The sequence below is a fragment of the Lipomyces japonicus genome (genome assembly GCF_038497905.1).
Source record: "Lipomyces japonicus strain CBS 7319 unplaced genomic scaffold V1514scaffold_3, whole genome shotgun sequence".
Classification (NCBI taxonomy): domain Eukaryota; kingdom Fungi; phylum Ascomycota; class Lipomycetes; order Lipomycetales; family Lipomycetaceae; genus Lipomyces; species Lipomyces japonicus.
In genome coordinates this window covers 308,156-329,335 of record NW_027117815.1, presented here as the reverse complement: position 1 = coordinate 329,335, position 21,180 = coordinate 308,156, and the positions used below count along the sequence as shown (strand labels likewise).

At 43.4% G+C, this 21,180-nt stretch overlaps 9 protein-coding genes across 9 annotated transcripts; 5 read left to right on the top strand and 4 right to left on the bottom strand.

Annotated features, from left to right (window-relative positions):
* Positions 1–29: 29 nt before the first annotated feature.
* V1514DRAFT_324719 (40S ribosomal protein eS8) lies at positions 30–1,140 on the top strand. Its single transcript, XM_066926482.1, has 2 exons — positions 30–445; positions 522–1,140. The coding sequence occupies exons 1-2, from the start codon at positions 331–333 to the stop codon at positions 1,022–1,024; spliced, it is 618 nt and encodes a 205-aa protein (XP_066785769.1). The 5' UTR covers positions 30–330; the 3' UTR covers positions 1,025–1,140.
* A 70-nt stretch (positions 1,141–1,210) lies between these two features.
* V1514DRAFT_340601 (uncharacterized protein) lies at positions 1,211–3,416 on the bottom strand (the record flags this gene model as incomplete). The annotated part of the gene is made up of 2 exons (XM_066929029.1): positions 1,211–3,285; positions 3,356–3,416. The coding sequence occupies 2 exons, from the start codon at positions 3,414–3,416 to the stop codon at positions 1,211–1,213; spliced, it is 2,136 nt and encodes a 711-aa protein (XP_066785768.1).
* A 223-nt stretch (positions 3,417–3,639) lies between these two features.
* On the top strand, positions 3,640–4,465 carry V1514DRAFT_324716 (chromosome transmission fidelity protein 8). The gene has a single exon (XM_066926481.1). It carries the CDS (start codon positions 3,917–3,919, stop codon positions 4,385–4,387), a length of 471 nt encoding a protein of 156 aa, XP_066785767.1. The 5' UTR covers positions 3,640–3,916; the 3' UTR covers positions 4,388–4,465.
* A 612-nt stretch (positions 4,466–5,077) lies between these two features.
* On the top strand, positions 5,078–8,793 carry V1514DRAFT_361632 (uncharacterized protein). The gene is made up of 4 exons (XM_066929714.1): positions 5,078–5,217; positions 5,287–5,589; positions 5,667–8,273; positions 8,346–8,793. Exons 1-4 carry the CDS (start codon positions 5,164–5,166, stop codon positions 8,694–8,696), a joined length of 3,315 nt encoding a protein of 1,104 aa, XP_066785766.1. The 5' UTR covers positions 5,078–5,163; the 3' UTR covers positions 8,697–8,793.
* A 113-nt stretch (positions 8,794–8,906) lies between these two features.
* V1514DRAFT_324711 (phosphoribosyltransferase-like protein) lies at positions 8,907–10,283 on the top strand. Its single transcript, XM_066926480.1, has 4 exons — positions 8,907–9,098; positions 9,237–9,328; positions 9,379–10,112; positions 10,171–10,283. Exons 1-4 carry the CDS (start codon positions 9,028–9,030, stop codon positions 10,231–10,233), a joined length of 960 nt encoding a protein of 319 aa, XP_066785765.1. The 5' UTR covers positions 8,907–9,027; the 3' UTR covers positions 10,234–10,283.
* Positions 10,284–10,403: 120 nt separating this feature from the next.
* On the top strand, positions 10,404–14,235 carry V1514DRAFT_301744 (P-loop containing nucleoside triphosphate hydrolase protein). The gene is made up of 6 exons (XM_066925553.1): positions 10,404–10,714; positions 10,775–10,928; positions 10,989–12,655; positions 12,739–13,090; positions 13,151–13,257; positions 13,337–14,235. Exons 1-6 carry the CDS (start codon positions 10,427–10,429, stop codon positions 14,093–14,095), a joined length of 3,327 nt encoding a protein of 1,108 aa, XP_066785764.1. The 5' UTR covers positions 10,404–10,426; the 3' UTR covers positions 14,096–14,235.
* Positions 14,170–16,175, bottom strand: V1514DRAFT_301739 (uncharacterized protein). Its single transcript, XM_066925552.1, has 3 exons — positions 15,963–16,175; positions 15,190–15,877; positions 14,170–15,120 (listed from the first exon to the last, which is right to left on the bottom strand). Exons 1-3 carry the CDS (start codon positions 16,101–16,103, stop codon positions 14,249–14,251), a joined length of 1,701 nt encoding a protein of 566 aa, XP_066785763.1. The 5' UTR covers positions 16,104–16,175; the 3' UTR covers positions 14,170–14,248.
* A 139-nt stretch (positions 16,176–16,314) lies between these two features.
* V1514DRAFT_324704 (40S ribosomal protein uS5) lies at positions 16,315–17,388 on the bottom strand. The gene is made up of 2 exons (XM_066926479.1): positions 16,642–17,388; positions 16,315–16,571 (listed from the first exon to the last, which is right to left on the bottom strand). The coding sequence occupies exons 1-2, from the start codon at positions 17,322–17,324 to the stop codon at positions 16,463–16,465; spliced, it is 792 nt and encodes a 263-aa protein (XP_066785762.1). The 5' UTR covers positions 17,325–17,388; the 3' UTR covers positions 16,315–16,462.
* A 1,784-nt stretch (positions 17,389–19,172) lies between these two features.
* Positions 19,173–20,740, bottom strand: V1514DRAFT_275399 (histidine phosphatase superfamily; the record flags this gene model as incomplete). The annotated part of the gene is made up of 2 exons (XM_066924888.1): positions 19,173–19,614; positions 19,707–20,740. 2 exons carry the CDS (start codon positions 20,738–20,740, stop codon positions 19,173–19,175), a joined length of 1,476 nt encoding a protein of 491 aa, XP_066785761.1.
* Positions 20,741–21,180: the final 440 nt, after the last annotated feature.

Below are 21,180 nucleotides of genomic sequence, written 5' to 3'. Positions count from 1 at the left end.
CACAAAATCCAACCAAGAAACGGGTCGGTTTTGGCGTCCGACGCGAAGTAGTTTCAACAACTCAGCAAAAGTCCAAGTCTTCAACAAAGCCATCATCCAACAACCAACCCCAGGCTCTAACTCTCATCGACATCAGGTACGTTATATTTCCAAGGGTCGTTTTGCACCTTCCCTCCCCCTCCAGATTCCATTATTATACATGTCATTTGCAGATTGAGATTTATTTTTTATACGACAAGCGTTGCTCGGTTTGGCGTTGCAGTGATTTCAATCGAATCTATAAACCAATTTTTTTGTGTCAACTAACATTCCACGGTAGAGCAATTCAGCATGGGTATCTCCAGAGATTCGCGTCACAAGCGTTCGCACACCGGTGCCAGACTCGCTGCTTACCGCAAGAAGCGGAAATTCGAGCTCGGCCGTCAGCCCGCCAACACTCGTATCGGTATGTTTTCTATTTTTTTTTATTTCTTTGAAAAAATCATTCATTCGACACAACACATGCTGATTCTTTCTCTTAGGACCTAAGCGTATTCACTCTGTCCGCACCAGAGGTGGCAACCAGAAATTCCGTGCCCTCCGTATCGAGACCGGCAATTACTCATGGGGTTCAGAAGGCATTGCCCGCAAGACCCGTATCTTGAACGTTGCGTTCCATCCTTCCAACAACGAACTTATCCGCACCAACACGTTGACCAAGTCCGCCATTGTTCAGATTGATGCCACCCCGTTCCGTCAATGGTACGAGGCCCAGTACGGCCAAACCCTTGGCAAGAAGAAAGCTGGCAAGAAGGTTGCCGGTGAGGACGAGGCTGCTGACAAGAAGTCGGCCAAGCTTCAACGCAAGCTCGCTGCCAGACAGGCCAATGCCAAGGTCGAGCCTGCTCTTGAACATCAGTTCGGTGCCGGTAGACTTTACGCCGCCGTTTCTTCCAGACCTGGCCAGAGCGGCCGTGTTGATGGTTACATTCTTGAAGGTGAAGAATTGGCTTTCTACGTTCGCAAGTTGCAAGCCAGAAAGTAAAAATTTGGGACCGTGTTAGATTAATCAAAATAAAAAAAACAAAAAACATGGGTGTAGTCTAGTACATAACAATCAAAAAATTATCACGAATTTAAATAATTTGTTTTCGCACTTGATTTTTTTTTCTTTTTCTCTTTTGGGTTCACACGTACAAAATCATGAACGTTCGTAATATTTATTTATACCTCAACTATCCAATTTTCTACGTCTTTTGGACTCCGGTCCATTGTTGGCTGATTGATGTTGCTGTGATTGACCGGTTGAGTTTTGACCGCCTCGACGTTCGGCTCCCTTGAAAACCGCAACCAACGTTTCCGTTTCTCGTTGCATGTCTTTGCTCCATTCAAAAATATCCGAACCGGTTCGGTTGTACATGACCGCGTTTGCAAACATCTTCATGACCTCACGTTCAAACTCGGCCGAATTTTGAATGCGGCCATCCTTAACCATCGATTTAATCGTGCGCAGGTCCATTGGTTGACTAATTAATTGATAATAATTCGGCGCATCGTTTTCGTTTACTGGTGACGTGAAAAAAGATGCCGACCGGTTTGAAGAAATGTTGGAGATCAACGGGTTGATTAGTGCTTGAAACTTGCGGTTCGCCACCCGGGCCGTCGTTGTCGTGGCTGCTGTTGCGGTTGCGGTTGCTGCCGGACTGCTTTTGTCTTCTACTTGAGGTGATGATTCAAGGTTTGAATACCCTCGCTTGCGTTGAGATGACCGGGTCCGGTGCGCCACATCATGTTCATCTTTTGTAGTTTCTTCTTCTTCCTCTTCTTCTTCTTCTTCGTCTTCTTCTTTATTTTCATTTTCATGTTCATGTTCATGTTCTTGCCTTAGTTCATGCTCTTGTTTGTCTTGTAATTCTGCATTTTTTCGTGGACGACCTAGTCGCGTGCTTGTTCTTGCATGTCTTTCGGGCGTAACCAAGTGATCTTGCCGTCCGTCTTCGTCCGGTTGACTTCCTTCCTGGTCTTGTTCTTCCTGTTGTAGTGGTAGTATTTCATCATCACCAGAATTCTGAACTATTGGTTCCGCAACTTCGAGCAGTGTCGTGCTTCCATTGTGCGTGGAGCCGTCTTGCGTGTGCTGATGTTCAACGGCAGCAACTTGTACATCCGGCATTTCTTCGTCTTGTAATCCCGGCAAGGCAACGTCGGCCGCGTTTGCTTGATTAGATGACTTGCCGTTTCCGTCTGATGATTGTTGAGCCTGAATGGAAGATTCTAACGCTTCAGGTGAGATCGTCCGTTCGGCATCTTCCTGGTCAGTCGAATCATTGACTGATGCTACCACTGGTGGCTTGATTGTGCTCACATGGTCCTGAATTTCTTGACCTTGTTCTGCTTGGCCCGGCTTTGGTGACGTGTCTGCATTTAATTTCACGGCAGCAATATCTTGCATGTGTTCATCGCCATCGTTCTTATCATGATCATGTTCTTGCTGGTCATCCAACGACAACGAAATTGTCGAGTCGTTCAGTTGAACCGAGGTGGAATCATTAATCTGATCTTGGGATAAATCCTCCACGTTTAAAGAAGAATCATGCAAGCCGGTAACTTGATTTAACAACGGACTTGATCGGTCAATGCCGTGCTTCGATTCATCATCATGCTCGTATCTTTCCAAGTCGGACGTCGTATCAATTTGTTTCGAGATCAAGTCAGTTTTGGGCAAGCCTGTCACGATATCTTGAAGTTCAAGATCGTCTAATGTTGATCCGCACGCGGATTTATTGAATGAATCTTGCGTGATTGTGATTTGCGTGACGGGTTCACGTTCGTCTAGGTTTGATACCTGGATTGACTGGTCTGGTTGAATTGGTTTCAAATGTTCTGAAGGTTCCTCTTGTTGTTGCTGCTTGCGTTGTTCAAGTAGGTTTTGATCTTGTTTTCCTTGTAAACGTGGTTCGTACTCCTTTTTTTCTTGTTCTTTTTCTGGTTCTTCGTCGTTGTCGTCGTTGTCGTCGTTGTCGTCGTTGTCGTCGTTGTCGTCCTCCTCTTCGTCCTCCTTGTCCTCCTTGTCCTCCTTGTCCTCCTTGTCCTCCTCGTCATCCTCGTCATCCTCCTCAATACCAATCGGTTGAGATATTATGGCTTCCAAATCTTGCAACCGGCCGTCCCATTGACCGTGACCGATTTCTTCAATTTCACGTAAATACTGCCGATAATTTTCTTCATCTTGCTGAATTTGTGATACCAACAATTTGCGATAGCGGCCATGTAATATCTCAGTAAGCTTAACTACTGATGGTGATGCTAATAATAATAATAATAATAATAATAATTTTTAATAAAATTCGTAAAACAAAAAAAAACGGTTACGTACGTTCAATTTCTGCTCCGATACCCGAACTAGCTTGCCGTTGCAAGCCTTCAGACTGAAGCATGGTATTGTAAAGCTCTTCACATTCCTTGAACCAGTTTGCTCACATGTTAAAGCCAAATCTTTTTTTAAAAAAAAAACCACCCATATTTGGACAATACCTTATCATTTAAAGATTTAATTCCATATTCACGAAGCAACGGATGAGAAGCTAATGATTTCGAAATCAACGGGAACGAAGAATCACCTTCCTTGTGCACGAATTGGGCCAGCAATAATCGTTGCAGGTTTGCTGCCAACGATGACACGCCGTCTGCCTTCATTTATTTATTTACTTTATAATGATTAAATAACCATTTTATGCGTTTAGTAGCCGGTTCATGTATATATATATATATCTGAGGCGCGTCATTTTCCCAAATTTCAAGGGTAGCGGTTTGCCCATCGCGTTCGTTCTTTTTCATATATGCAAGTCATTGAATGCATTCAGATAATTTGGACATGAACCAAATGGAATTTTCATTTTTATCAATCGTGAATTTACAATAACAAGATCCAACAAGCATGCCGACTGCCAGCATCCAACTAACCATGCGTGCCGGCGGTTCGATGTCGCAACAACCGGCAGCGTTGCCGACCGTGTTGCAGACGCCGTCTGGATTGGCCCTGATTGAAATCCAAGGCACGATTCATACGTCTGGTGCTGGCGCTGGCGGTGATCATCATGATGATGACGAACCTGTCCATGAAATTGGCAGGTTAGTGTTTCAAGGTTCGACCGTGTGGTTGTGGATCGGCAGGCATCAACGAATGGAAGGATCAATCGTGGATTTAAAACCTCCGTTAGGTTTAATCAAGCGGGTTCAACAGAAAAAAAATGATCATGATCATGAACACGAACAAGAACAAGAACAAAAAGACCACGACGAATCTGGAAACCCGCACGGCACAGCAGTGGAAATCGTGGAGATCATTCGCAAGAAAATCGTGTTCTTGACCAGGCCGGAACCGATTGTTAATACGGAGGAGGTTTAAACCAAACAGCTGCTCAGTAATAACACTACGTGATGTACATACACATAGATATAATTGAGAAAATAAATTGCATTAATGATAAAAAGATAAAAGTTTTACGCAAAAAAAAAAAAAAAAAATCTATCGCAAACGAAAAAAAAAATTCTAGTTAGTAAATCATTCAAACACAAAACAAAACCGCTTTAATTCATAGGCTTTTTTTTTAAAAAAAAAACATTGACTTTAATGATTCAGATATTGGCAATAATGGAGTATCCGCACATTGCATTTATTTTATAAAATGCAATTGGTACAGGTCTGTGAATCATTTTTTCTCATCAGGACATTCAAGCCAATATTTTTCTCTTTTTTTTTTCTTTTCCCCTGCAGACGGATTGAAGAAGATTAAAATAAAAAAAAACATACCAGATAATGGAACAATTACACCAAAGAAAAACTATTAAATATGCAATAGAAAAACATAATCAATGATGAGTGAAAATGGGAAAGGAAGAGAAACAAAAAAAAGCTGAAGAACAAAAAGTTGGTCTTTTTTATACGGCCAAAAAAAACCAGGTTTAGGCTAAAAAAAATATCATTGCTACTTAGGTTTTGCAACAAAATATCAACTTTAATAAAATTGATAACTCGCGTTTAAAGTGGTTTCGATATCCCGAGGGCAGAAAAAAAAAATTATGGCTTAAATCTAATGCACGAATGAATTAGTACTTGATTTAAAGCTTAACATCATATTTTTCTTGAATTTGGCAACATCCGTATTTTATTGCAAATCAAAAATGTCTGTGGGAGCAGATGCAGCTGCAGCTGCGAAGACCTTAAAATTGGAAAACGTGAGTTCTCAATGGCTGGCTTTGCCCATGTTGATGCAAAAACTAATAAATGGAAATGTTTGGTTATAGACTGAGAAACGTGATGCATTGATTGCTTCGGAAAAAAAATTTCAACAAAGATGGCAAGATGACAAAATATTCGAAATCAATCCGCCATCGTCACAAGAGACTTCAATTAGCGATCCGGATGAGTTGCGGGAAAGCTATCCCAAATTTTTTGGCACCATGGCTTACCCTTACATGAACGGCGTGCTTCATGCTGGTCATTCGTTCACCATGAGTAAGGTCGAGTTTCGGACCGGATACGAGCGCATGTTGGGCAAGCGTGCGTTGTTCCCTCTCGGGTTTCACTGCACCGGCATGCCAATAAAGGTATACCCGGGATTTTTTTTTTTGGTTTTTGTTTTTGCTTTTCCGGTTTTGGCGTGGTTTGCTAACAATAAATTAAGGCCTGTGCTGATAAACTTGCTCGGGAGATTGAATTGTTTGGTGAAAACTTTGAAAACGTGCCTGCCGACGATGACACGGAAGCTGAACAGGTGCAACAACAACCAAAGGAAAAGACCGATCCTACCAAGTTCACGGCCAAAAAATCAAAAGCTGCTGCCAAGAAAGGACGGGGCAAGTATCAATTTGAAATCATGTTGCAACTTAACATTCCAAGGCAAGAAGTTAAAAAATTTGCCGACCCGCAATATTGGCTCGAGTTTTTCCCTCCACTTTGTGAAGAAGATTGCAAGCGGTTCGGTGCCAGGATCGATTGGAGACGAAGCATGGTCACGACTGATGTTAACCCTTATTATGATGCTTTTGTCAGATGGCAAATGAACACGCTCAAGTTGTTGAACAAGGTCAAGTTCGGTCTTCGGTACACAATCTATTCTGCCAAGGACGGCCAGCCATGCATGGACCATGACCGAGCCAGTGGTGAAGGTGTTAACCCGCAAGAGTACACCGGCATTAAGATCCAGGTTTTGGAATGGCCCGAGGCTGCCAAGAGCACGCTGGAAGCAGCAGCGTTCGACCCCGAGGGCAAAAAAATTAGTCTTGTTGCTGCTACTCTCAGGCCAGAGACCATGTACGGTCAAACCTGCTGTTTCGTAAGCCCCAAGATTACGTATGGTGTTTACCAGGTTTCAGAAACCGAATACTACATCACCACCGAACGTGCTGCCAAAAACATGGCGTACCAAAAGATTTTCCCCGAACGAGGAGTATTCCGAAAAGTGGTCAGCATTTCTGGTGCCGATCTTATCGGAGCCAAGATTCATGCGCCGCTTTCAATTTATCCCGAACTCAGGGTCCTACCCATGGACACGATTCTTGCTTCCAAGGGTACCGGCGTGGTCACGTCAGTGCCGTCTGACTCGCCTGATGATTTTGCCACGGTTTCAGAATTAGTCAAGAAGCCTGAATTTTACCATATCGAAAAGGAATGGGCCAGTCTTGAACCGGTCCCCATCATTACGACTCCGAACTACGGCGACTTGACCGCGGTTGCGTTAGTTAAGGAGTTTAAGATCCAGTCTCCGAAAGACAAGGATGCGTTGGCCAAGGCCAAGGAGATTGCTTACAAGGAAGCTTTTTATCAAGGAATCATGCTTATTGGTGATTACAAGGGCGACAAGGTCGAGGTTGCCAAAAACAAGGTCAAGGCTGACTTGATTGCGTCTGGTGATGCGTTCACGTACAACGAGCCTGAAGGCTTGGTTATTTCCAGAAGTGGTGATGAATGTATTGTCTCGTTGGAAGATCAATGGTACATGGATTATGGTGATGAATCGTGGAAAAAAGAAACTTCGGCTCTGCTGAAAGAGATTAACACGTACTCTCCCGAAAGCAGGCACGCATTTGAATATGTTATTGGTTGGTTGAACAACTGGGCCTGTGCTCGTTCGTATGGTCTCGGCACTCATTTGCCATGGGATCCGCAGTACTTGGTCGAGTCATTGTCAGACTCCACCATTTACATGGCTTACTATACGATCGCGCACCACTTGCATTCCGATATTTTCGGAAAGACCAAGGGCTTGGCTAATGCTTCCGCTGAAGAGTTTACTGATGATGTTTGGAATTATATTTTCACTCGCTCCGATTATCCGGCGTCTACAACTATTGCGGAGGACAAGTTGAGAGCAATGAGACGCGAGTTTGAATATTTTTACCCGCTCGACGTTCGAGTTTCTGGAAAGGATTTGATTAACAATCATTTGACGTTCTTTTTGTATAATCACGTTGCTATCTTCCCCAAGAAATACTGGCCTCGAGGCATCCGTGCCAACGGTCACTTGTTGTTGAATAACGAGAAAATGTCAAAAAGTACCGGCAATTTCTTGACATTGCACGACATTGTCGACAAGTTTGGTGCCGACGTGTCCCGAATCGCGCTTGCCGATGCTGGAGATACATTTGAAGATGCAAACTTTGACGAGAGCAATGCGAATGCAATGATTCTTCGTCTTTACACTGCTCGTGAATGGGCTGAAGATCAGGTGAAGAACATTGATCAACTCAGAACCGGGCCGAAGGATTCGTTCTTGGACCGAACGTTTGAAAACGAGATGAACTTGCTTGTCGAAAACACAAGGAAGAATTACGACGGTGCGCTGTACAAGGCTGCTTTAAAGACCGGCTTGTATGATTTCCAAGCTGCGCGGGATTACTACAGAGAAGCCACGTCGTTTGAAACTGGCATGCACAGGGACCTTGTTTTACGTTATATTGAACAACAGGCGTTGCTGTTAACGCCGATTGCTCCTCACTGGGCCGAATACATCTGGACCGACGTTTTAAAGAAGCCGCAATCAATTCAGTTGGCACTTTTTCCGGTGCCAAGCAAGCCGATAGATAAAGGTCTTACCGCTTCTCTCGAATATGTTCGTGATGTTGCACGATCAATTCGTGAGACCGAGGGAGCAAATATTAAGAAGCAAAAGAAGGGCAAGCCGGTTACGTTCGATCCCAAGAAGTCGACTAAATTGACTCTTTACATTGCTCTTGAATTCCCTAAGTGGCAAGATCAATATGTGGACCTTGTTCAGGATGCTTTTGATAGCGTGAGTTTTACCTTTTTTTTTTTTGGTCATCATTGTCTAACGGAGAATTTGTTTCTTTTTTATTTTTTTTAGTTGACACTTAAATTTGACACTGAACTTACAAAGAAGGTTCAGAAACTTGGTGACATGAAACGTGCCATGCCATATGTTAATCATCTCAAGTATCGGTTGACCGGCGGAGGCGAATCACCAGATGTCGTGTTTAACCGGAAATTAAATTTTGATGAAGTCGAGACGGTCAAATCTGCCATTTCCATTTTGCAACGTGGGATTGGCAGTGTTTCCATTGACGCGTTCGTGGTCAGCGAAAATTCGGCGTTGGGCAAGAATATCATTACTGGTGAAGACGTGCCGATCGCATATGCTAAGGATGCCGAATCCGCGGTGCCGGGATCTCCTGGAATTTCGTTGGTTAATGTCTAAAATTTTTTTTTTTAAAAAATATACATCTCTAGAGGCATTTACAATGATGTATTTTGTGTAAACTAATATAAGACGGTAAAATGTTCATCAGTATTTATTTGTATCAGTGGGGAAACAAAAAACTCTAAACTTTATTTCCATGAAGCAAGAAAATATCAAAAAAAAAAAAATTGAAATTCGCCAAAGCGAAGCTAGTTGATAATCAAGCCACATTTCTAGTTTTTAAACCTTTTTTTTTTTTTTTGAAATTCTCCTATATTTCAAAGGTTACTCTTGTTATAATTCTAGCTTTCAATAGTTTTTTTTTTTCTGTTTTGTTTATTTGTTGGATATGGCTTCAAACTCGATAAAGCTTTTGGCTGGTAACTCGCACCCGGAGCTTGCGAAGTTAGTCAGTCTTCGGTCAGTTGTCCTTCTTTTTTTTTAGATAGCAATTGGCCGTATTTGATTTGCCTGACTGACATTTGGCGGAGCGAACTACTTAAAAGGTTCACAGCTTTAGGCTGTGTTTCCTTTTGTGCTCCGTTATTTTTGTTTTAGTCTAGGACTTGATTTAGCAAAGATTGCAGTTTTCCAGTATTCGAATCAAGAAACATCTGTCACGATTGGAGAGTCTGTTCGTGATGAAGATGGTAATATATTTTCTTGTACAATCAACAAGCTGATTCTGACCTGCGATTAGTTTTTATTCTTCAGACCGGCTGTGGCGAAATAAACGACAACCTGATGGAACTTTTGATCATGATCAACGCATGCAAGACCGCCTCGGCTCGCCGAATCACTGCGGTTATTCCCAACTTCCCATACGCCAGGCAGGACAAGAAGGACAAATCTCGTGCGCCAATTACTGCCAAGCTGATGGCAAACATGCTTCAGACCGCGGGCTGCAACCATGTGATCACCATGGATCTGCACGCATCCCAGATTCAAGGGTTTTTCAACGTGCCGGTCGACAATCTTTACGGCGAACCTTCAGTTTTAAAATACATTCGTGAAAACGTCGACTACAAAAATGCAATCATCGTGTCACCCGACGCTGGCGGTGCCAAGCGGGCGGCCGCGTTGGCCGACAGGTTGGATCTCAACTTTGCCCTGATTCACAAGGAACGGCAACGGGCAAACGAGGTTTCGCGAATGGTTTTGGTCGGCGATGTTTCCGGCAAGGTTGCCATTTTGGTGGACGACATGGCCGACACGTGCGGCACGTTGGTCAAGGCGGCCGAAACGCTCACGTCGAACGGCGCCGTGAGCGTGATTGCGATCGTGATTCATGGCATCTTGTCTGGCAAGGCCATCGAACGAATCGCTGACAGCAAGCTTACAAAAGTTGTTTGCACGAATACCGTACCACATGATGACAAGAAATTAATATGTCCAAAATTGGAGACGATCGATGTTAGTCCCACCCTGGCTGAGGCAAGTAATTTCATCATGGCATGGCGGCTTCTTACATTTTGCTAACTATTTAATATAGAGTATACGAAGACTGCACAATGGTGAGAGTGTATCATATCTATTTACACACGTGCCGTTGTAGTAAGATCACAGCCTCTTTGTAATAAAATAATAAAATGTTTTTACTAGGAATTTGTAGATGGCCAAAAACGACAAATTGAACGCGCTCGCTGACACTAACTAAGGTCCTTGTAGAGCTAAGAACGACGCGTTGGCAAGAAAAACGTCGCGTTGAAGCTTCTTCACCCAACCCGTTTGTACAAAAGCTGCACGGCATGCCATCATCAAGACGCAGCTCTTCCGCAGTTGCAACAGATGAAGATCAGGTTTCTGAGAATGAATCAATCTCCAGCCAGTCTCGTACTAAGCGACAAAGAACTGCTGACCCGCCGTTTGAACACACTCAAGGCGCGATCGTGCGGGTTGCCGTGCGTGACTTTGTTACGTACGAGCAAGCCGAATTCTTTCCCGGACCTGGCTTGAATATGATCATAGGACCTAATGGTACAGGTAAAAGTACGCTTGTCTCAGCTATTTGCCTTGGCCTTGGTGGTAAGCCAGCGGTAAGTGTTTTTTTCTCTCTAGATTGCATTGCGAAGCGTAACCAAATAAAAATAAAATAGCTTATATCACGGGATCGAGATATTGGTGAATATGTTAAAATGGGCAAAACAAAAGCTTTTATCGAAATTGAGCTTAAAGGTCATCCTAACCAATCCAATCCTGTTATTGGCCGGACCTTGTTTAAGGATAATCGTTCTGAATGGAGCTTAAATGGTATACATGATGACCTTCAATCGTATTGGATTCTAACCGTGCTAATAAACATCTCAATAGGTAAACATCAAAGTGCCAAGAGCGTGAAAGAAGCTATCGATTCGTTTACTGTTCAGATTGATAATCTTTGTCAGTTTTTACCTCAGGACAAAGTGGCTTCGTTTGCGTCAATGTCTCCTCAAGATTTATTACTTGAGACCGAACGAGCCACCGGATCGGCCGAGATGTTACCGAATCATAACAAACTGATTGAACTTCATAAGCAATTTAAGAATAACGCGTCTTTGAACGATTCTGATAAAGACGAATTAAGTAATCTAGATCGATTGCAGAAATCAAACCAAGAGATCGTTGAACAATTTCGTCAACGAGAAACAATCGAACAAGATCTAAAGTTTTTTCAAAAAATGAAGCCGATTGTTGAGTACACTGAATTTATCAAGCCATACAACAATATTGTCAGGCATCACAAGCAAACAAAGGCCTTGCTTGAACAAGCCAAAACGGCAGCCGGTCCTTCGTTAGAGATTGCTCGTAACGGAGCACACCTGGCTGATGTGGCAAAGAGTGAATCCGAGACAAACAAACGTGAGCTTGAATCGAGGATTCGTAAAGTCCAACACGCATTGTCATCAAGGGATAGTTTGAATGCCAAAGTGGAGGACTATACCACCGCTATTGAAAATATCAAACGTAATCGCAAAAATTTTATTGAGACTTTGCAATCAAAAAAGGAAGAACTTGAAAAGTTAAAACAAGTCACTTTAGAATTGCCATCAGAAGAGGAAAAAACTCGAATCAGGCAAGCACTGACCCACACGACAAGAGAAATGAAACGTCTGACAGATAATCGTGCGGATGAATTAAGTGATAAGTTAGGAATCGGCCGTGAATATGACAAGCGCAGCGCTATTATTTCCAGTTTGGAAACAAAAATTAAGCAATTAGACTCCGTGGCTGATAGGAAGCTAAACAATCTACAGGCTTATAATAAGGATGCTTATGAGGCAGTGATGTGGCTCCGTCAGAACAAGGACAAGTTCTCTAATCCCGTATTTGAACCCCCTTATCTTTCAATTGATTTAAAGGCAAAAGAATATGCTGATGCGGTTGAAACGGTCATGTCAGTATCAAGTGGCCTGACGTTTACTTGCACGTCTCGATCAGACTATGAAATTTTCACAAGAGAGGTTATTGATCGACTCAGATTATCGGTTTCTGTGGTGGAATACTCAGCTAGTGACCACGCCACGTTGGATACGTATCTTAAACCGTGCCCCCCGGAGACTTTGAACAAGTTGGGACTTCAATGTTGGGTTCTGGATTTAGTCACAGGTCCTGACCATGTTCTTAACATGCTCTGTCATGAGAATACAATGCACGCTGTGGGCTATGCTCCAGAAAGATTAACCGCCCAGCAAGCAGACGCGGTCAATAACTATCGCATTGATAACAAGATCATAATCAGGCGATACATTAGTGGATCAGAATCAAATTACAGTAATCAGTCAAATTACGATCGCAACCTGGTCACCACGGATACACGGGTTTTGAAAAAATCACGTATATTTAATACTTCAGGTGTGAATGTTCAAAAAAAGCAAGAGTTTACGGTTGAATTAAATCAGAAAACGACTGAATTACGCGAATTGGCCGAACAGATTAAACAAATCGAATTCAAAGTTAATGAGATCAATAATGCTCTTCAGGGAATTAAATCCGAGAACGTGAGTAGTGTAATTTGGTTTTTTTCCTTTTTTTTTTTTGCTTTCGTTTATTGTTTCAATCTAATGCCCAAAAAAAAATTTAGACCAATTTTAAAAATGAGCAAGATAAAATTCAAAAAGCTGTACTTGCTCATAGGAAATTGCAAACCCGTATCACTAGTTTAGAGGAAGACATTGCGGAAATGGAGTCAAGCCCGGATACGTTCGACGCCGATATTGCAGAACAAGAAGACAAAATTCGGAATGCTCTTGAAGAACGACAGAATTTTGGTATTAATTTGGTAAACGTTGTGAAAAGATCATTTCAGGCGCAAAAAACATATGTCGCGTCTGAGATTAATTTTATCAGGCGCAAGTCGGAGAGGGATGAATTGCAACGAAGGTGTGACAGAGTTAACAGTAACCTTGTCGAACTTGATCAAGCGTACAAAGAAGGTAAAGGGAAAAAGAAATCAAACACAAATGTGTGATTGCAATTACTGATCAAGAATATAGCAAAATCAAAGCTTGCGGAAGCAAAACATGAACGCAATGTCAAGGAACAAATATTTTCAGCATCAATGGCCAAATTGAGTGCTGCAGAGCAAGAAAGAATGACTGAGGTTAGTTTTTCCGTTTTTTTTTTTTTTTTTTTAGAAAATAATTGTTGGCATTTTTGTTTGTGGCTAATTTTTGGTATAGTATGTTCGCATCAAGAACAATAATGTGACGATCATAAGTTTAAACGCCGAGATTGAGAAATTAGAAGATGCCATGGGAAGCATAGTGGGTGGAAACCAGCACGTGGTCAAGCAATATGAAGAACGACAAAAGCGAATAAACGAGTTGACAGCAAAAGTTGAAAGGTCTTCGACTGATTTGCAAAAAATTTCGTCCGAGATTGAAAAAATTCGGAATAAATGGGAAGCCGAATTGGATGAACTTATTGGTAAAGTATCGGTTGAATTTGCTGCCGCGTTTGCTTCGATCGGTTGTGAAGGATCTGTCGGTGTGGGCAAGCATGAAGATTATGACAAGTGGTGCATTGAGATCCGGGTCCGGTTTAGAGAAGGCGAGCGATTACAATTACTTACTCATCAACGGCAATCCGGTGGCGAGCGATCGGTATCGACCATTTTTTATTTGATGTCGTTGCAAGGCGTTACCAAGGCACCGTTTCGAGTGGTGGATGAGATTAATCAGGGCATGGATCCGCGTAACGAACGCGTGGTTCATTCGCGCATGGTTGACGTTGCCTGTCAAGAACATTCATCGCAATATTTCTTGATCACGCCCAAGTTGTTGCCGGATCTAAAGTATCACGAACGAATGGTCGTGCACTGCATTTTCTCTGGTGACCACATGCCCGATCCCGTTCATAACCCAGCCAAGGCCGGACTTGGACGGCTTCATAAATATGCCGCGGTTGGTCGTCGCTTAAGAGAACTAACTGCGCAATGATTTGGTTGCAAAACTTATTTTATTTCCTTTTTTATTAAAAATTTAATGATGGAGTTTCGTATATAGTTTAGTGTGTTGGATCAATTAATGCAAACTTTTTTTTAATGGAACATAATGAGTAAAATTTATGATTGTACAATACGGATTCAAGATTTATTCTTCAATGCCATATAACAAATTTGCATCTTGTATTCTAGAAAATTTTGCAACACCGTGATCGGAAGCTTCAATTGTTGACTCTTGTTGTGGCTTGTCCCGTTCTTGACCAATCACGCCAAAAGTTGGATAATGCGGTTTAATAAACAATGCTTTATCCCTTTTCGGGTTCCAACTTATTGATTTTTCTACTTCATCACTTGCCGACCTTCTTGTTCCTCCGTCAACAACAGCAACATCTTCGTCGTCCTCGTCCTCGTCCTCGTCATCATCATCAGAATAATCAGTCTCGGAATGATCTGCCACGACAACTTTTTGCCCGGTAAGGTTAATACTGACTACTCTTTTACCTCTGCCGTTCCGCTTGCGATCGAGTCTGTCCATCTGTTTTGCGGTTCGTTGTTGTTTTTTCAATTGCAACGCTCGTTGCTCCGTCGAGGCCCATCGATCCGTACCATGAATCGGAGTCTCGAAATCACTGGCGTGATCGATAATCTTGGTTCGCTGTGCTGACGTGGCTTGAAAGTTTAGCAGGTTGCTCAACTGCGCGTGCGCGCGGTCAAGGTCGGATGTTGATGATGATGATGCCGCCGCCGCGGTCGGGTTGACGAAGCTGTCTGTTGCGCCGACCGTGCCAGAGTACGTGGTCCGGTTGGCCACGGCGTGATGCTTGCGAGCGGCATCATTGTTAATGTCGGATCGCAGGTGGCCTCGTTCCTGACGCAACTCTGCCACGATGGCATCGTATTCGTCCGGTGTGAGCAAAGGCTTGCCGCAGAACGTGCATGGGCCTGCGCCTTGCTTCGTGCAAATTATTTTGCCACAGTGCATGCAATTAGGCGCCAATTCATACAACGGATGTCGTTGTGCTATAGTTTAGCCAAAAAGAAAAAAAAATATTAGAAAATTTAGTTTGACATATTAATTTGTAAACGTACCTTGACAATTACAATTCCGGTCACTGCCACGATTATTGTATTCCAATTCCAAAGCGATTAATGCGTTTTCGACTTCACGTAACGAATTAACCTTGAACTTGCGGCTCACGGCCACGTCACTCGATATCTCTAATGCCACTGAAGATTTTGGTTTTGGTTTTGGTTTTGGTTGCTTGGTTTTCGCCCGGTCAGAGATTAACGTGCCGGCATGATGATCTTTGATCTTGCCTTTTACTGATGAATTTGCATGGCCCGCGGAAAAAGGAGGGATAGCAGTAGTGGTGGTGGTGGTGGTGGTGGGCCGCGGTGACTGCGTAGATGTGCCGCCAGCGTTGCCAGCGCTGGGCAATGCCTGAGACGACGAAGAAGGGTCAAACGTAACAGTTGCTTTCTTGCCTACATAATATGATTCTTCGGTTGACTTCTTCATGTAGCCCATGCCAATTCGCGCCTGATCATTACTGCTGTTACTGGCCGTTGCCGACGTTGACGAACCCGGTCTTGAAACAGTGGCACCAAAATTCTTGCTCCGGATCGTCGCAGCCGGCGTGACCGATGCGCGCTTGACCTTCACGTTGGCTTGACCAGAATCGGAACTAGGACTGGGCGATGACTTTCCAGTCGTCCACCGCTTGGCACAGAAGTCAGTTATAAACCGAAGCGCTGCATCTTGTTGACCTAGCAATCCCTAAAAAAAAAAAACCATTCTTTGAATCAATATTAAACTTATATAATATATATGTAAACCCCAAAAAAATAAAATTACCCCGTACCATGAAATATTCTGAAGCAGCAGCTGGTCCGGCCAGGCCTGATGCTTGCCGGATCATGGACAACAGGTCAGCCTGATCGATACCCGGAAGCAAGCGTCCAAGATTTCTTGCGCTCACAACCTCAAATGTTTCTGACGACATTAATATTGATTTAGTAATATCATTGACTATCTCTCTCCTTTTTTTGGATAATTCTAGAGTCGCCTGTTTGTTGTATAATAATCATCAAAATGAAGTTGGCAAAGATCATTTAATCAGTTACAGATCACGTGACTCCGTATTGTATCAATTAAAACAAAATGAATCAATTCGATGAATGATCTTCTAATATTGTATAATTTACGTGTCTTGGCCAACATGGAAGGTTCGACTAAAGTCGGTAGTTTTGCAATAATAGTCTACATAGAAAACCATGAAAAAAAAAAAATAAGGTAAAAAATTGTAATCAAATTATACAGAAACGATCCATCCAAATTTTTTTTTATTTGCTAGCCAACAATCTAATACAACCGCTTCTCAGGAGCTAAAAGATCACTGTAAACATCGAGAGGAGACTGTTCCAGGTGCTGGTGCTTCCACAAGTTGGGAGTCAAGAAACCGTAGGTGTTACTAAACTCCAAGTTAGCATATTTTATTCAAAATTAATTACCAAAAAAAAATAAAAATTAATGATACGTACCCAATGGCAACAAAGGTAGCCTTAAGAGTGTTCTCAAGAGTCTTGGTGGAGCCAGAAGAGGAAGTGTAAGCATCCTCAATACCAGCGAGCTGAAGAAGTCTCTTGACAGCTGGCGAGGCAACGACACCGGTACCACGGGGAGCAGGAATAAGTCTGACCGAGACGGAACCGCACTTGCCGGTGGTCTTGTTAGCAAGGGAGTGGGGCTGTCCGAGCGAGGCACCCCAGTAACCACGACGAACGGGAATGACGGACAACTTGGCGATGATAATGGCGGCACGGATGGCAGTGGCAACTTCCTTGGCGGTCTTGATTCCAAGGCCAACGTGACCGTTCCAGTCTCCAATGACAACGATGGCCTTGAATCTGGTGCGCTGACCGGCACGGGTCTGCTTCTGAACTGGCTTGATCTTCATGACCTCGTCCTTCAAGCCGGGGAGGAACTCATCGATAATCTGATATTCCTTGATGGGCAAAGAGTGCAAGTAAATCTCTTCCAAGTTCTTGATCTTGCCAGCCTTGACGAGACGTCCGAGCTTGGTGACTGGTTGCCAAACGGCCTCCTCGTCCTTGCGACCTCCACGACGTCCTCCACGGCCTCGGCCACCACGGCCTCCACGACCACGACCTTCTCCACGACCTCGTCCGAATCCTCCTCTTGGTGCTGGTGCTGCGTCAGCCATTGTGCTCTATTAAATAAATAAGAGAAAATGTAAACGATATAAAAAAAAACCGAGTGTTGCTGATTGCTGAGTTTGACCGATCCTTCGCCCTGGGCCGGTTCGCGTTTTGGGTTTAGGGCCCCGACCCGCAACGAATCCTGCAAAGAAAAACATGCGCGTGACTGCGTTTTGCCCTACGCATTGAGCCCTAATTTTATGTAAGCAAGCTATCCGTCGCTTTTGTAATATCGGTCAATCATGAGTTTAAAACAAAATAAATATATAGTACAATAATCAAAATTTTGAGAATAACTAAGATTAGGTCATGCCTAGATTGAAAAAATAAGTGCTCTTTTGTAGGCCCATGAATAATATATAATCATATCTAATAACCCATTCACTGTCCATGTATTTGCAATCTTGAAGATCTCTGTACATGTCGAACCTGCCACGGTAGACTTTAAGCCAATGTATTTATCAAGACTACCCGACCCGCTTCTCTACTGCCGAATGATAACCCATATCCTCGACGGAATTGTCAGTATATTCACCTACGACATAGGCGTAGACTGTGGGCAATAGCCTGATGAACTTTCAAACGTTCCTCAGAAGGCGGTATCTGGTGAAAAATATAACAAAACGGTATAACAGGAACTTTAAAAAGAGAATTTCGGAAAGCTGACGGCAAGAAACCAATCTTACATGTACGTGACAATCTAAAAATTACGGCCACAACCTTCATGAAGACTTGGAGCAATGGCTGACGCGTTCATCGGCCAAAATATTTGAGGCCACGTTCGATTTGCCAAATCGTACCAAGACTGAACAACTTTCAAAATTTGGAAAGCTATTCGACTAGACTCATTCCATGTTGATGGTCAGCAGAAGAAATCCTAAGCCATGCCTATTGATTTGGCAGCCTTAATTCTCCATCTGTGTTTAAATACGCTAAAGGTTCACCGTCCGGTGCCCTTTTCCCATACTTGACATAACTATTTTTGCCCTGTCTGACATCAAATTTGCGAGATGGCACACTCTTGTAATCATCTCTAATTCCTCAAACTTGAAATTCAGTTTTTCGTGCTAATAACTTTAACATTAACGACTTCAGTGTCTTCGTCGGGGGGTGGATTGAGAAATCTTCCCAGTTAATGTTTCAACTAATTTTAAAACAAAAATCAATCAGCTGAAATTTGCTAATTATAATGGTTCACATGGTGCCTGTGATGATTCGAACTGCAAAATGATTTCAAGGTTTGGCCTTTTTCAATACGCAATTGTTCAGATGGAAAAAAAAAAACTGTGTTCTGCCAGCTCTCAAGTCATTTTTTTTATAGTATTATCTATGGTCGATCGATGTTTGATACATATTGAAGAAATTACGGTCACAATCCGCTATATACCACGAGTTGCATGTAGGCCGTCAAGCCTTGCAGCATTGGAAAAAAACCCATAGAGTAACTATAAAAAAAAAATTTAAAAATTAAAAAAAAAAAACTGGAGACCAATATATACTGCTCGTCAGGCCACAAAATCAGAAAGATGGCAAATGATCGAATTTGATGCCATGAAGAAGAGCATCGCGTCTGGTTTGTAAACATGTAATAATTTCCCCGCGTTATTTATTAACCTTGCAATCCCGATATCAACGGCGGCATGCGTAGACGACGCTCAGCAGGAATTAATACGAATAAATGGACTACTTCACGTCACTACGCATGATTAACACACCGGCGATTTGCATGATAAATCTCTGAAAAAACATTAGGGAAAGCTGGTCGATGCCAAAAGATATTAAACAACGATTTGAAGGGCTGAAAAATTTAATAGACAGTATAATCATAAAAATTGCGCTTATAAAAATTCTTTTTAAACATAAACTTTCCCTGGCGGTCCCTGCAAATGCTCAGTCCAAAAGCTTGGCCGAAATCCATGCACGCTTGGCGGCAATCCGCATAACTCGTCCACGTTCCCGCCAACCTCGTCAACCTTTTGTCCCACCAAGTCCATAAACACATGCATGGGGCAGATCTTTGTGCTGCTGCTGCTGCTGCCGCCTATTGCAAATTCGTAATCTTCACATCCCGGAAATGAAACCAATCCGTCATTAAGAATCAGGCGAATACCAATTTGTCGATGGTCGGCGTGATCATGGCAAGACACGCGTTCAAAAACAACGCGGCCACCCATGGGCACGATTCTGGAGGTCTTCCATGTGCGGTCCAGGTTTGCATGTCGTGACGACATTGATGATGGTTCTGGAAGCACGCCCAATGTGCTCAGTAAAGGTACAATGTCACCATCATGAGCGCTTGATTAATGCACCATGTGTTAGTATCTTTTTTTTTTTTTTTTTTTTTAAATCAACAAGGCAAAATAACAAAAAAAATCAAAACCACTTACAATGAAAAAAAATACGAGCCAGCCTTTTCAGGGCCCTGAGAAATCAAATGACTTGTAGCATTCAGGTAAAGGAAACCTAACGGATGACTGTACTTGCAACCGGGTCCGGACCGGTAATAATGCAACAGGTCGCGAGCATATTCAAATTCTTCCCATTCTCTGCGAGTGAAAACAGCACACCACGGCGAATGATCTCTTGGCCGATCACTAACACCTCGCGCCAGCATCTCAAACCCGCACATTTCTTGCATCGTAAACAATTCGTCCGTCGTGAATATATGCCCACTGCTGCTACTATTATTACCGCCGGCCATGACACGGGCAATGCGTCGTACAGTCCGTGACAGGTACGCGGTCTTAAAACTTGCAAACCGTGCGTATGCACGCGGCCGGCCATGCTGGCTGTCAGTGCGATAGTTCGCGCACATCTTGCCCGGCGTAAGCGTGTCCGCGCCTCTGCTTGGCGCCTTGTCTGGCACAACAACGTGCCGGATGGCGATATCGTCGTCGTCAACGTGGTTAAAAAACCCGGCGGCAAAGGTTTCTGCCGTGTGCATCACTCGAGGGCACGAACATGAAAACACGGTGGACGCGGTCGCGTTGTTGCCGTGCTGGCCAACCAAGTGCCCATACCTTTTCCTGAACTCAACCCCGGCATTGAGTGCCTGCATGGTACCGGAAAACACCCCGGTGGTGGTTAATTTTTCCAATTGAGCATGGCCCGAATTGGAATCATCTGTTTTGTTGTGCATGTCGAAAAACAACCGCCACTGAGTAATGAACGGGAACGCGTCAGCGAACGCGGCCATGACGGTCGTGTTGGCATGCAATTTTGTCATCAGGTCATGCATCTTGATACCAGCTGCCAGTGTTGGATATCGTGCCGCGTGCCGTGCCAGCATGTGCACTTGATCCACCACGCATGACTGCGGCAGTGGTTGCGGTGACAACGAGTCACGGTATGGAATCCACGGCGAGTTGCCACCTAAATGATCAAACAAGTGCCAACGTGATGACTTTTTCGAGCGCGTCATGAAAATTTCCGGCAACTTGAACCAAGCAGTAGTAGTAGTAGTAGTAGTCGCCGCGTCCTGGTCGAATGAACCCACAAACAAAAGCACGTTGTACAAAAGTCCGGTGATTGACAAGGCCACCATGATTAAGAAACCGCATGAGTTCATGGTTACCATAGCTCCAAGTTGCAGAGATAATATTATATGAGCATTTTAAGCGGTGTTATGTTGATCTTGTTTTTGTAGAGCAAAATAACACATCAAAAGCAAAGTTCGCCATGTGCGATATGTATGAGCCGAGCCGCAGCCCATGCTATATTCTACCCAAGTGATCAAAGTGGCCTACGTGAAACGCTGGAAGCTCGTCAGAATAACTCAACAAACAGAGTTGCATGTTGTTTTGGTCATTCGACTCGTTCTGCACAGATCCAAAAACAACTGATGATCGAGTACCCCCGAAG